Here is a 14252-nt window from a genome sequence, read left to right on the forward strand (position 1 = left end):
AATGAGTGGATTTTTTCGCTATGAAAATGAGTGGAGTTAGCTCAAGAATAAATAAAACTGACACTAACCTGGTCGTGTCTGTCTCGCTGGAAGCTTTCCTATGGGCTGCTTTTTGCATGTAATTCGGAACACAATGGAAGGAAATTTTGAAACAAAATTTTAGCTTCCATTTATCGGACAAAGTTTCAGTGTGCGGTGCTACCATTAATAAGACAGGCGGTGGCCACGTTTTGCATTTGCGCAAGCATTGAATAAGAATTGCTGTCCCGTGATATCTTTCGCTCTCTAATTGGGAATCGTGTAGCTGAGGCGCAGAATGTAAGCTAATGAGCCCTGCTTGTTTCACTGAGGATTGTTTTTTTTTTTTGTGTGGTGTTTTTACTCTCATTTCATTTTCTCGGTGAAACATGCAGCACTCGGGAACGGAACAAATGGAATTTTCCTGGTAGGGAAAATAATTATTTGGCATAGTTAAGCGGCTTACAAAAGCTCGGATATGAATGGTGCACACATACACACATACATTTTGCTTGCCCGGTCCAGTTCGGTGAATTGGATTTGCTACGGATATTATAGAAATACTCAGTGCTGCGCGATATAAATGATTCAGCCAAAGACATAACAGGTGTCGTAATCCGATTTAATAAAGGTTCAATTCGCTCCAGTTACTAAAATGAACATAGAACTAACGTCAGTTTACTAGCACTTTGTTTTAGATTTATAAACCTTTATATTTATTCTGCAAATAAATTCCAGTTAGATCAGGCTTAAGGATTGCACCTTGCGAGAGCATTCGTTGCATCGTTAGTTTAATCTTTTGGTGTGGAAGTATAGGCGTGAATGAGTTTACTAAAGACAGCAGCATTCCAATCATAAGCAAAAAACAAATAATGTAATCGGGCCTTGACTTTCCCAGTAGCTTAGCAAGGAGTGGAACGTCTCTTGAGCAGCGAAGCAGAAGATGCTGAAGATAATGGCATTAAAAATGATTGGCCATTTTGCCAGCAAAACGATATTTTATTATAATAAAGGACAAAATTATGCGATAAATTGTGCGAGTTGTGCCGGTGCCACGCTTTATGTTGCTTACCGGTGTGACACTATGCTGATGATCATTAGAGAGTAGCAGGGTATTAATGTTGGCAAGAAAAGTAGCTTCCTTTCTTACGGTAGAAAGAAACACAAGAGAAACGAAAAAGCGTGACAATGTAAGCGTGCCCAGCACCTAACGCGTGCCCCTTTGTGCATGTTGATGCTGTTCGGTATGTGTGTATGTGTTTTTAGCATGATGGCCAGTTCGATGATAGATTATACTTTCAGTTCCGCAAACTGGGTCATCTGTGATTATGCGGCGAACCGTGTTGAGAGTGAGGAAGCATAATGTGTACCGAGGAAAGTATGATCATGCTAGCTCGAAGCGGTAAGGCCGAAGGTATGGTTGATGTAGAGCTTTTAACGAGTCTCTGCTCGTCTAGACGTGTACTCGCAGCTTAACACAGGATGCTGTGACTAGTGGATAGAAGCACCGGAGGCGATTTGTGTATGATATCGACTCATCGATGTGTGCGCACCGTCGTCTCGGGGACATAACAGGAACCGCGAACATTTTTACCGCAAGCTGTCTTTAGTGAAGATGCAGAGCTTGTAAGAAACTGAGCTTGAAATTTAACCTCCCAGCAGTGTGTGCAGAAATCATTTTAACTGAACGGATGATTACTTAACTTGTTTATCTGTATCATTTTGTAACACAGGCAAACGTGCGTTGCATCGTTCGACGGTTGAGATTGGATCTACTGGAAGAAGCAGCAGCAGCAGCAGCAGTAGAAGCATGCGACGGTTCGCTGACGTGGCAAAATGAAGACAAAGTTTGATGCAGTGAGCAGAGCACTCGTTGCAACACTCGGGAAATGTGGAATCGTTGCAAATTGTTGGCAGAAAAGCCATTACTAAATAGCGCCAATGCTTTATCTGCCGCAGCGGTGGGAGTCTTTCCTCCCATTTCGTTACGTTCGTTAGTGTCTCGCTGGGCCGCACGGGAGTAGCGTAATTTAATTTCTTTCTTCTTCGTACCCTTGTACCCGAAGGTGTATCATCTTGGGATGAGAGTAAAAATAAAGAGCGCTCTTTCGCACGGTAGTGGAAAGGTTTATCGCCCGCTGGGGAGAAAGCATCTTCGCCGGTCCAACGATTGCCATGATTGATAGTAAATGGCTAGAGTCGCGCGGAATGGGTCGCTAAAACGCAATGAAATGATCGATTTTAAAAGGGGGATGTGCTGCGGTCGGAGCTACGGAAGAGAAGGGGAGCTGCTTGGAGCAGAACCATTCTCAGCGCAACCAGGAAGCTACGTTTCAAAGACTGGAGGCGAAAAAGTTACGTCTTTGTTTCAATTGAACGTCAGCGCGGTGAGCGCATTGGATGTAACGACGTTCCTGAGGGCGGGAAAGATGATTGAGAGGGAAGCGGAGGAAACAGTTTTATTAAAGCGGCGATTAAAAGCTTCAAACACTTTTGATGGCAGTTTTAATAGGATCAAATTGTTTGGAATGTGCCGGGCAGCAGCAGCGGTATTATCGCGTGCCGTTTGGTGATTGCAAAACTTTTCGGTTTTATACACAATCGTGCACAAGCGCGTATGATGTGTGTGGTAGTGTGTTGAGGAATACAGATATTATTATTATTTGGAAGATAGCCACGAGAGCGAAGGGAATGTGTTTGTGTGATCATGAAACGTTCATAAAACAAAAACGGTTGCCAAAGTTTGTGCTTTAATGTATTTATGGTCCGCTGTTCGGTGGGGAAGCAGTTTTGGGGGCCTAGATAGATGGATGCTTTGCTGTGTGTGTGTGCTGGTTGAGCAATATTTCAGAGTTACCGTGACAAGGTGGCGAGATTGAAAGATTGATCATATTTAATGCTTCACTGGTCTTCAAAATTATAAAGGGAAAGAAAAGGAAACCAACCCCGTAGTCCTTGCATTGACCTTCAGCATTTATTTTTGCAAAAAAGACATAAAGAGTACTATTTCGTAGTGGATCAGGTACATGAATTGTTCATTGGTTCGAATTGTGGCACTCTTTGAATGAATTTATGTTTAGGATTGAAGAATAATTCATAACCTAATAAATATTAATAAAAATAAAATGTGACGCATTAAATATTGTCATAACAATTGGTTGTGAAGACTAACGTAAAATTTCGTCGACCTTAATTCTAAACGATTCATCGCACGAGGAATGTTAATGTATCCCTCATAATATGATTCACATGCATTCATTTATTGTGTGTTGTGATCTTTTCCCAACATTAAGAGAAAACAGAGGAACAATTATTCCTTCCTAACTTTATTACTTCCAACCATGTTCTGCAATCCTTTGAAGCAGGAATATTCGCGACCCCTTCATACTGCACGCTTGTGTTTCTATTTTAACTCGCCCTCGTAAAATATACTCGTTTGCTGATCTGCATACGTGTTTTATTGTCCTTTTTGCCCCGACAGTCGTAGAACAATGGATAGCAGTAACATTATGCACCCGGTTTGTCCCTGCACATGCATAAAACGTGGCGAAACGCATAAAAATAATTGCGAGTAATTTCACATTTTAGTATCATCATTGTGCGGCGGTACACAATGTCAGCGATTCCACGAACCACCGGTAACAACACAACAGGGATGACGGTTGCCGGTGGCATGAATAAATGGATTGCTATCATTACTGTTCCCTACCGTCGGCCCGCTGCACGCAAGTAGCACAGAAGTTGTCTCGGGTTCATTTTTCGCTACCTCGTCTACGTCTGTTCGTCCTTCGTTCTTTCTGCTCAATTTCCTTCCAGCAAATAATGTGATTGGAAAGTCTTCGTTTTGGTCGCGTGTATGGTAAAGATTATGAATGTGCAGCTTTGTCTTATTATTCACCTCACAACCGGTACGCCGCTGGAATGCGGCAAACAATTTGCATACTACCTTCTTTACTAGCGGCAGGGTACAGGTTTTGGTACATTTGTGTGCTTTGCACCACAGCATGAAAGGATAGCATGCAAAACACATCCAAACCAAGATGGCACGGAATCGGTACGGTGCACAAAATTTAAAATTTATGTCGAACATCATCAAATTAATGCTCATTTTGCTTCACATTCTTCATTTCTTTCACAGCACGCCTACATGGCTGACTACTGCTGACGTACAGTGACTTTACTGCGTTGCTAACATTTTGTTTTTCTCGTTTTTCCGTTTCATTCTGCGGTCTGTCTGCGGCTTGGTGATGTTTTCCCGTGCCGCAAAACAAAAACAATAAAAAAAACATTGCTCAATATTCACCGTTCCACATAATCATCATCGGTTGAATCGGATTGGTATTGGACACTCACACACCCGTGCAGAACAACGGCGCCCAGCAACTTGCATCGGAAGCGACTGTTTACATACAATTAGAGGATGTAAACGACGAAATACCGCTGTTTACCGAACGTGAACAGGAAACCGTCCTCGAGGGCGAACCGATCGGTACGAAGGTGACACAGGTGAATGCAATCGATAAGGACGGTACCTTCCCGAACAATCAGGTGAGTTGAGGCTGCTACAAGAATTGATGATGGGTATAGTATGAATTTAAAAGTGACATCGAATCGAATGGAAGGGAGAAATGAGATTTTTTATGGGGGATTGTTTGGTTAAGTAATTGTTTCTACTTGGGTGTGCCTCTCATTGTTGTCAAGAATGCATTCCATGGTGCATCTGTTTCGCAATAGCTTTCTATTCCTAGCGTCTAAATAAAAGATGGAAATATTAACGTACGGGAAACAACATTGTACACATGTGTGCCTGTTATAAAAAAAAACCACGAGAAAAGGATTTGGAATTGAATAATCTATACCATTCTTTCGCGTATTCTTCGGCACACAAAATACTCTTTTCAGAAAAAGCATTAAAAACCATTCTTAATCTACATCGCGCTTAGCGGGGTTTAATCCGTTTCAAAGCTCCAAATACACACAAAAAATATTGAAAAACAAATATAGCAAATCTTGCTTATTTTTGGGAAATATTTTAGCGACCAAACAAACAGTGGTGGCCCATTCGCGAAACTCTTTTACATTTCTCAACCGCAACAACGGGCTGGCCCCGTCTTCCCGCCGGTAGCCAGCCGGCTTACATCGGGAGCGTGGTCGGCGCGACATCGGCTTAGCATGCGGTTGGCTCAACCTCTCGCCAGATTTCCCGAACGACGACGGAGAAAAGACTTTTATCGCAAATAACTTTCCATTTGATTATTTAATCTTGAATTCCGCTTCGCTGGTAGACGGTAGCGGTGGGAGCTATGCGGTAAGGAATGGCGGGGGTAGGTTTGGGGCTGTTTCCGGAAACGCCCTGGTTGTCTTTTCATGGTTTTATATTGCTGCGGTGGTGATGGCCGTTCTGGTGGTAGCGGGCATCGAAAAGAGTTCGGCAAAATGGATGTTGTTTCATGATAATGCAAGCGACGAATTCGATCCGAGATTCCGAGAAGTGCCAATTCGTGCTTGTTTTTCTGTCGAGCTCCTCTTGTGCACGGTGTGTGTGTATGTGTGTGTTCCCTATAAAGCTGAAGGGGTTGTTTTGGGAAGATGGTAGGAGCTGTTCAACATTTTTTTCTTTGCTTTTCCGACTGCATTAAGCTGACTTCTTGTAGGCCGTTCGAATGGGCGGGCGTGTTTATGAACTGTGTACAACGCAACTCGACATTTGTGAGTTGGCTCTACCAGAACATAGGCGCGCATACACACGCACATAGACAGACGCACGCACGCTGTGTATACCCTTTCTCCGGTGCTGTTCGACTGACCGCACAGCCTTAATCGGCCGCCAGTAAGGCTGACCCCCAAACCCCCATCACCACCACCATCGCCACCAACATCAACCCTGTCAGTTTCGATCCTTTTTCGAAGCTTTGGTTTTTCCATTTCACCGGTCATTCACTTTTTGCCCCCCAATAAGGATTATGAAATATTCATTTTCTCTGGAGCCGCTTTTCCGGTGTGCCGATCTTGCGTGAGGGTTGCGTGAAACGAGAAAACGGGAGTAGCACTCCCGGACATTAACTTGTTTCAACCACGAAAACCAAAAGATGATCTGATAAACCCGTGCTGTGGGTGTAGGCAAAGTTGTTTAGGTGCGTAAGATGGGATTTTCGAAGAGTATCCAATGTTTGGTATTAAGATTTTATTCCACGGTAGAGTGGATTTTTTGCTTTTTTGGAAATATTTTGCCCAAGAGGTACAAGGAAGTAGACATATGTGGCCGAATGTGTGAAGTGTCCATACGTGCCTTCGCTAACTTTCGGCGCATATTCATTTCACGAAAGTACCGTTCGTACATTTGTGATCGAAATCGATTATTGAATACGGGTCTACTGTTGAATATCGTTGCATTTGTCGTAACAGTAAGGACAGCTTATTAGGCATAATGCCAGTTATTGACACTGACGTGCTGGATTGAATTATAGGTTACTTCTACTTTGATTCTACTGGCTGTGATAATTTGAAATCGAACAGGAAAACTGGCGAGTTGAAAAAAAATGACTAAGGGTATAGCATCAAATTTCAAATTATGTTGAATTTGGAGTGGTTTTAAACTTACAAATCACAGCGCCTTAACAAAGAAAGATTTAGAGAGATTGTTTCACGTTTGTGATTAACCTTAAGTAACAAAAAAAGTTTGTTTCCTTTTTTCGCTCGAGTTTAATATCGTTATGGAGCTTCCTTTCCTACAAACCCGTGCACCAACGCCGGTAGTCTATTATCGTTAGAGTGAAGTGCCCACCACCAATCAACAAGGTGCTAATGAACTCTTGGCATTTGGCCATTGAGCGGGATGTAAGGGGTTTTGAACCCTCAGCGTGTTGTTACACACTTCAGATGATTAGATTTCCTACCCAGACCACGGCTCCGGCACAAGAGTAATGTGCTTTTCGTGTGAATTAAGATGCAAAAGTTGTCGATTGAAAATTTTTAATTGCACCCTCGAGGATCGCTTTTGGTAATTATTGCAAACGATCCGACACCGTCGCCATGAAACCGCTCGGTAAAGCGGTAGTGAGGCGTTTTAACATCGGCTGATCTTTGGTCGGAGGTTCGGGCATCGGCGGCATACCGAGCTCGAGGACCCTAAGGGATTCAATTATAAAAAGGTTCGATGTTTTCTAATTAGAATGAAGCTAAAAGTTGTGCACGGTCGGTCGGTGGAGGCAAACGAAAGATCGTAATGAGGGCTAGATTACTGCCCCGAAAGCGTCGTACTCGTGTAACTGTTTGGTGTAACTTTTTTTTGCATAGCAGAGGTTTGTAAGTGCAGTTGAAAACCATTTCTCGGAAGGTTCGTTACGGATGGGAAGCTGTGAAGTGAATTCACTGCGCTTCTCCAGAACTCATCGAAAATGGGCTCTCCTTCCGTGCCATTGCGTTCGATCGATGCTGTGTAATTACGGGCAGGGAGTAGTGGCGCTTAATGCACACCTGTGTGCGAAAAGAAGACACAGCCTGTGCCGCCGAATGCACCACCGATTAATGCTAATTGCTCTCGATGCGCTGTGCTCGTGAGTGTGTGTGTGTGTGTGTGTGTGTGTGTGTGTGTGTGTGTGTGTGTGTGTGTGTGTATATGTCTCTCGTGGGTATTTCATGCATTTTTGTGTTTAATTGCAGGTATACTACTACATCGTCGATTCGCCTCGAAACGAGGGCAAGGATTTCTTCGAAATCAACCTGCAGAGCGGCGAAATATTCACCAAAGTTGTGTTCGATCGTGAGAAGCAGGGTGCCTACGCTCTGGAAGTCGAAGCACGTGACGGAGCACCATCCGCCCGGCCTAATAGCAATCAGCAGCCCAATTCAGGTAAGTCGCTTGACGTACACATCGCATGGTTTGTACTTTTCTTTTTGCCATTTGTTTCGTCGTCCCGCTCTATCGGTTATTGGTGATTGGGTGCCACATTTTTGGCGCTCCCGACGCTACGCTGCTACGATGCTGTATTGATTATTGACGCTACGGGCGTAGCTTATACCAACCATTTTGCAAAGGGCAAGTAGCCGGGGTTTTTTGGGCAACCTTTTACTCGTCGATTCCAAACAAAAGTGTTCGCTACGGGGTAAGTTATGTGTGAGAGTTTTTTTTGTTATGCGAAATATTTACACGTTTCACGACGAATTGCGTTGTGCTTACCTTACGTCATAGGCACGTGCTATATAAATGATGATAGCAACAGACATTCCAGCATACGCACGTGCTCTAAGATATTTGTTGTAAAAATAGGGTCTGCAATGGCAAACGGATTAAGCGCCAACCAACTTCCGTACAGCGTATAGCGTAGAGGAAACAGGATCGAAACAAAAAGTACGGTTAAATGGAAGAAACCAAAAAACAAAACTGCATTACACGATGGTTGATTCGCCGCCCGCCACAATGCACACAAAATTAACGCTGCGGAAATAGGGAAAAGCAATTAGCGATCCCTTTTTAATATTCATTACTTGTAAATTAATAACTTGGGCGTTTTTGGGCAGCGTAACGATCGTCCGGTAGCGCAACCATCATCTCGGTGTGGCGCGTGCAACAGTCGTGAAAATAAAATTTAAAATGGCATAAAATGAGGACAAATTCTAGGCCCCTTTTTTACGCGGATGAGCGGACACCTTTTTAACTCTTTCTTTAGCAACGCACGGGTGGAGGGGGAGGGGGGTTTTGGTTTTTTGTTTCTATTAAGACATGCTCCAAAAAGTTGTGAATGTAAATCGGAAAAAAAAGCAATACGCTAAGCTGCGAAAAAGATTTCCTCCGCCCAGTTCTCTAGTATGCAGACCGGGTTTCGTTACGCTTATGCGGGGAGCAATATTGCGCTGTGACAAAAATGCGTGCTAAACATTGACGCGTGCGCTTCCGGAATGCGAGAGCTGTGCGGATGTGCCTTTCGGCTATGGAAGAGGGTCGCCTTAAAGGGTGCTTCGATGTAATTAACCGTTTTATTGGCGGGGCTTTAATTAATTTTTTTTCGGTATGATTTTTGAGAACCATTTCTGGGTTTGTTAAAGATGATTATTAAATTTCTACTGGCAGCCCACGATGTATTCGGGCAGTGGAGTTCTTGGAAGCAATTAAACAACATGGTTTAGTACTACACTAAATCAAGGACGATAAATTATGATTGATGTGGTTTTAGTGTCGTTGATAGCGTTCTAGCATGCAGCATCGCTCTATCAACGTTGCGAGCAAATTCATTTCCATCTATCGTTGATCAAGCCTCCGCTGTTCGAACCGCTTCGAGCCCGAAGTAGTGCCAGCCTCGCTAATCCCATGGGGCAAGGGTGAACAACACAAGGGGAACAGCAAATCCCATCACTTAACCGGACACGGGCAGGTAGGGTGAAGTAAGTTTGCCGCCTATCTGCCACTGCAAACTGTGTAAACCTCAAATGAAATGGATTTTTCAATGGGAGCATTTGCACATTGACCCGAGAGAGAGAGTGGCAATCGGCTTGTGGTTTTGTCGGTGGGTTTAGTACACCGTCGCACTTTCGCACCTTCGACCCATAAAAAGCCCATTAAATGGTAGGTTAAATTGCGAACCTCGGTCAATCATTAAATCCCTATCAGTGTCCAGTACGATCGCAAGCACCTGGTACGATGTGATGATTGAAATGAGTATTTTTTTCTTTTGAAACCTTTGAAAGCTTGCGTGTCTACCTCATGCTTCCATCTACGAAATTGAGGACAAAAATCCTCTTACAGATTCCAGCAATGGAACGAAAAGGGTTGAAGGTACCTTAGCATTTCTTTCATCGAGGTTTCCATCTTTTTTTTCTATAAAGCTAGAAACAGTTTCGAATGGGCGACATATATTCGGAGCAGTAAGTTGAGAAGCGACAGAATTACCAAAAACCAATGCTGGACCGGAAATGGATTTTGAGGTGAGGTGTGTCGTCCGGTTAAGTTTGTGGTTGGAAAAAGCCTACCAAAACCGGATTTGGAATGGGTTATGAACAGCCAATAACTTTTAAAATAAACTCCACCACACACCTACGCTATCCAGGACCAAAACCCGTACATTTGTCCATTTGTTGCCCGCAGGCACACTCAGTTGGTGTGGAAATGGGGCTACTGGATTGATCGTACACCGACAGTACCGGACACGGATCCAAACTGTGTGGTCCGTCTGCCGGGAGCCTAGTGGCCTCTTTAATTTAATTCGGAACTTTTATGTCACATCGTATGTGAGGATAAGGTGGTCGTCTGTGGCGGTAAACGAGAAACAAGCCGGGGCTGGCTTAAAGTAATGCCGAGCGCTGGCAAGAGTATTGCTGCCTAGCGACACACGATGAGCTTGATTCATCCAACAAGGGATACACACACGGGGCTTGCAGTCATGCACCGCCCAGCACAAGGCTCTTGTGTCTGTGTGTGAGTGCGTGTGTATTCATACCCAGAAGGCAAACATTCAAAATCAAATTCCACATACATGCATGCATGCAACGAGCGGGATAGTGGTGAAAGCGAGCCAGCAGTGTCAGCATGGATGGAAAGTGCGTTTGAGGAAGCTTGCTAACCTCTCTGCCTTCTGCCCGCGTTGCAGCATATGTGCGTGTGGCTTAAGGGGGATGATAATGTTTAACATGTTTATTACTATCGTTCCCGTGCGAGCATACGGCGGCGAACGTTGCATTAGGAGGGCAGCTTGCTGTGGTTGCTTGCTGTAGCGACGAATGTTTGTTTTATTCATAAATGGCAAAGGTTCGCACTGTTAATTCAGGCGGATTTATGAGCAAGTGTTCTGATTGCATGTGCCACACACGCACACAAGCAAGCAGAGACGCTCTGCACAGTGTGTAGCAGCTGTATATGGTTCACAGGAACCTCTTATATCACGCCAAAACAAAAGAGAGACGCTTGCGTGTTGAAAGAAAGAAGGTGCCATGTTTTATTGCGTACGTCTTCTTGCTGCGGAGGCGACGCTTCGGTTGATACTGGTGAAGATTTCCGCAAGTCCTTAAAACCTGCCTGAGTATGTTCGCTTGTCCTTTGCTGCAAAGATAACGCACACTTCGCATATGAACGCCTTTCACCTTTTGAAGTTTGCCATGGTTCAGCAACAAAGCTTTGCCTGACCCGAGCACGTCTGACCCGAGCCGTGGCTTATTGTGTTCGACTCCTATTCGTCAGAGCTGTGGCAGCGTTTAAACTTTTCTTCTTGCGAAGCACGGTGCGGGCTCTGACCCGTACTCAGAGCTGGAGGTTCAAGGTAGAAGGCGTTCGCTATAGTCGAACGAAATCTCTTGCTCTCTATGCATAAAACTGACCACTCTAAGAGGGTCAACCCCCCACTGCATAGCAAAAAACTCTAAAAATGAAGTTATGGCTTATGTCTCACCGCCTTCCGCTCATGACCCGCAACGACTGGATGCGTTCGGGTTTCTGTTTCGTGTGTTCCTTTTTCCAGAGATGATTTTTTCCCGGTCGAGCTGAACGCAGAGCAACAGTGGCTTTTGTGGCTCTTTGGATCCACAGGGAGCGTGTATGTGTGCATGTGTGTGTTTTTGTAGATTAGGCATGAAAAAGTGTAGCTCGTTCGGTGCCGGCCCTTACCTCTACTAACATCGCATTGTAGCCACAACCCTTCATTGTGACTCAGTGTGTACGGGGCGTGCGAGATAACACGCACACACACACAGCTTTCCAATGCACGGATGAGTGCGGAGTCACATTTTATATTTATTCTAACTTCATGTGAAATAATAAAACTTTCCTACCGTATGCATACAAATCCGTTCCCATCAGAGCAAACGTGCATATAGAAAACTGCATCCATGCACACACATTGCAAAGAGTGGAAAGGTCCCGGTGCGACCCCGTGCCACGAAAGGACAAAGTTTTGTTCCGGGTTTTCAACCGAATCATATTGAAATCGACGATCGTTCGTTGCACACTGTATGGGTTGGTCTGTCTCGGATATTCGGCCCGTATTACCTTTCCGTCCTGCATCACTTCCCATTTATGGCTTTGTCTTTAACCCGTTACCCGCCCCTAGGCGGTCGGTAGTGCCCGGTGCATAAATTATTATGATTAGGATTTTGAGGTTGGGGTTTTTATTTGTGTCGGAATGTTGTTTCCATTACCGTTACCTTTTGGGGCTGTGCGCTGTGTGTCCTATCGTTAGTGCGAGGATGCGGAAAGCGCAGTTTCGATATGATATGCATACACCCGTCACCACCGCGTCGGACTCTGCCGTCGTGACCCGGGACGGATTTCAATTTGTGGCTAAATAAATCAATTTTGTCCCGTGACAGGTACACATTCTACCCAGCAGTAGTAGTAGTAGTAGTAGTAGTGCCGCTGTACCATGTTTGACGCGACATAGGCTAGATATTGTTGTGATGAATTTTAGCGATTTATGAGAAAACCGCCCCGGTAAATGAAGTTTTGGTTCGTTTGGTTGCCATCAAAATCTGGCTAGAGTAGGTGGATATTGCGTTTTCATCAACTGTGAGGTTTGTTTTTGATGAGAAAATAGGATTTTCGACCACCAGTCGTAGAGTGGTTGTATTTGGTTGAAATGTTTTGACTGTAGTATTAATGAAACAGACAATATATTTTTTTAGAATTAAAAACTGTAGAAACATTGGAACAGGCTTTCCAACAAGGCAGAAATAGTGGAATAATTGTAGAGCGTAATTTTAAACTGCAAAAATACAACTCCCCATTACTCTCAGTCTCAATTATCGTTGCTCATTTCAAATATATTTACGGCGTCATCTTCAGTTGCAAGATGATGAACTAGAACGGTTGTTCCCATATTCGCCTGTTCGACCATAAGTTTGTCAGCCTTTCTTTCCGTCCCTCATCATCTCTGTCACATGACAAACGAGCGACACAATTTAATGGTGCATTTCTTCCTCTCCCAACGACACTGGAGAGACTCTGTTATCAAGTCTAGTGGTGTACGTTCAAACTAACCACACGTGGATGCAACTGGCAACAGTGCAATGCAATTGTGGCAATGGCAATCTTGTCGTAAAACAACTGCCCGTTGGTGGTAAATACATTACTCGCTGACAGTTAATTATACCATCTCTCTTTCTCTCGAGTGTATTTCGTGGAAAAGAAATCGCTTTTCTCCGTAGCAAAACTGGAAGCACCATCCCTTTTCTAGATGGGTTTGTGGGACATACGGTCGCGAGCAAATCGTTTTTCGTACTTATCACTTTGACGGGGACAATCTGTGTGTGGTGCGAAAATGATGCTGTTGCAGTCTGCTCTTCCGTGTGAGGTCCAACTTCAACCGGGGCATCATTGTCGGTTGATTGGGTTTTTGGTGGTAAGAATTATACGAATAAGCTTCAGTGAGGTTGGTATGTACTCTTGGGTATGTGCACAACGTATTGAGGCATTCGAGTGGAGCATTCCTTTTTTGTTGTTGCTCCCACTGCTGTCAGATTGGGTAAAGAGACTCACCTTGTTCGCACCGGTGATTGCCCTGGTTGTGTGCAGTATCCAAAGGAATGCTCCTTTCGCTTAAGATGTGATGTTCATATTTTTACTTTATCACTCTCTTGCTTCTTGTCTGTCTTAGGAGTATCCAATTCTTACCAGGCGGTCGAATGCCCCTTATGGTACGAACTCTAACGTCCTACTACTTCCATCCTTTGCTCAGACTCAACGTTGCGCTGCGCAAATACAACGCCATCCCAGCACGCACAGCGGCAACAGCAGCAGTACGATGGTGTGCTAGACCGCTTTGTGGCTCAAAGCAGCAGGAAGTGAAGCAGCAAAATAAATTTACATTTATATTAAAAACAAATATCTGTCGTGTTGTTTCGTGCAGATGGGGGTTTTCGTTCGTTGTTTTTTTATGTGGTTGTGTGTGTGTTTGTAGCCACTCTTTTAATGCATCCTTTCGCTGTGCCCAAGAAACGCGAATGATGATAGTAGTGCATCCTTTTCGCTGGTACGCTCGGAAATGATACTGTAAGGTGGCCCTGATAGCTTTCCAACAATTCGCTCGCGCACCATAGTGCTTTTGGTGGATGGGGTATGTTTCACTTCAATTTTCCCGTAATCATCAAGGCATGGAGGTCTTCCGCCGCACCGACCGTGCACCGACGCCAAATGTAAGAAGCATCGGACAGTACCGTCACCATGTTTGACGACTTGATGACGACGGACAGCACGGCGTGTTTGCCGAACGGCTGGTACAATCAACAAGCAACTAATGGTTGACCAGCAATCA

General features: G+C 44.4%; 1 protein-coding gene across 17 annotated transcripts in view; it reads left to right on the top strand.

The window, feature by feature from the left end:
* The window catches only part of LOC120904608 (neural-cadherin), a 251518-nt gene that overhangs the window by 98956 nt on the left and 138310 nt on the right, over positions 1 to 14252 (top strand). For all 17 annotated transcript variants that reach the window (XM_040314722.1, XM_040314721.1, XM_040314718.1 and 14 more), the window contains 2 exons: positions 4384 to 4566; positions 7681 to 7870. In XM_040314722.1, the coding sequence (XP_040170656.1) occupies positions 4384 to 4566; positions 7681 to 7870 (373 nt within the window). The remainder of the gene's footprint in view (positions 1 to 4383; positions 4567 to 7680; positions 7871 to 14252) is intronic.

Source organism: Anopheles arabiensis, chromosome 3, assembly GCF_016920715.1.
Source record: "Anopheles arabiensis isolate DONGOLA chromosome 3, AaraD3, whole genome shotgun sequence".
NCBI classification, from domain to species: Eukaryota; Metazoa; Arthropoda; class Insecta; order Diptera; family Culicidae; genus Anopheles; species Anopheles arabiensis.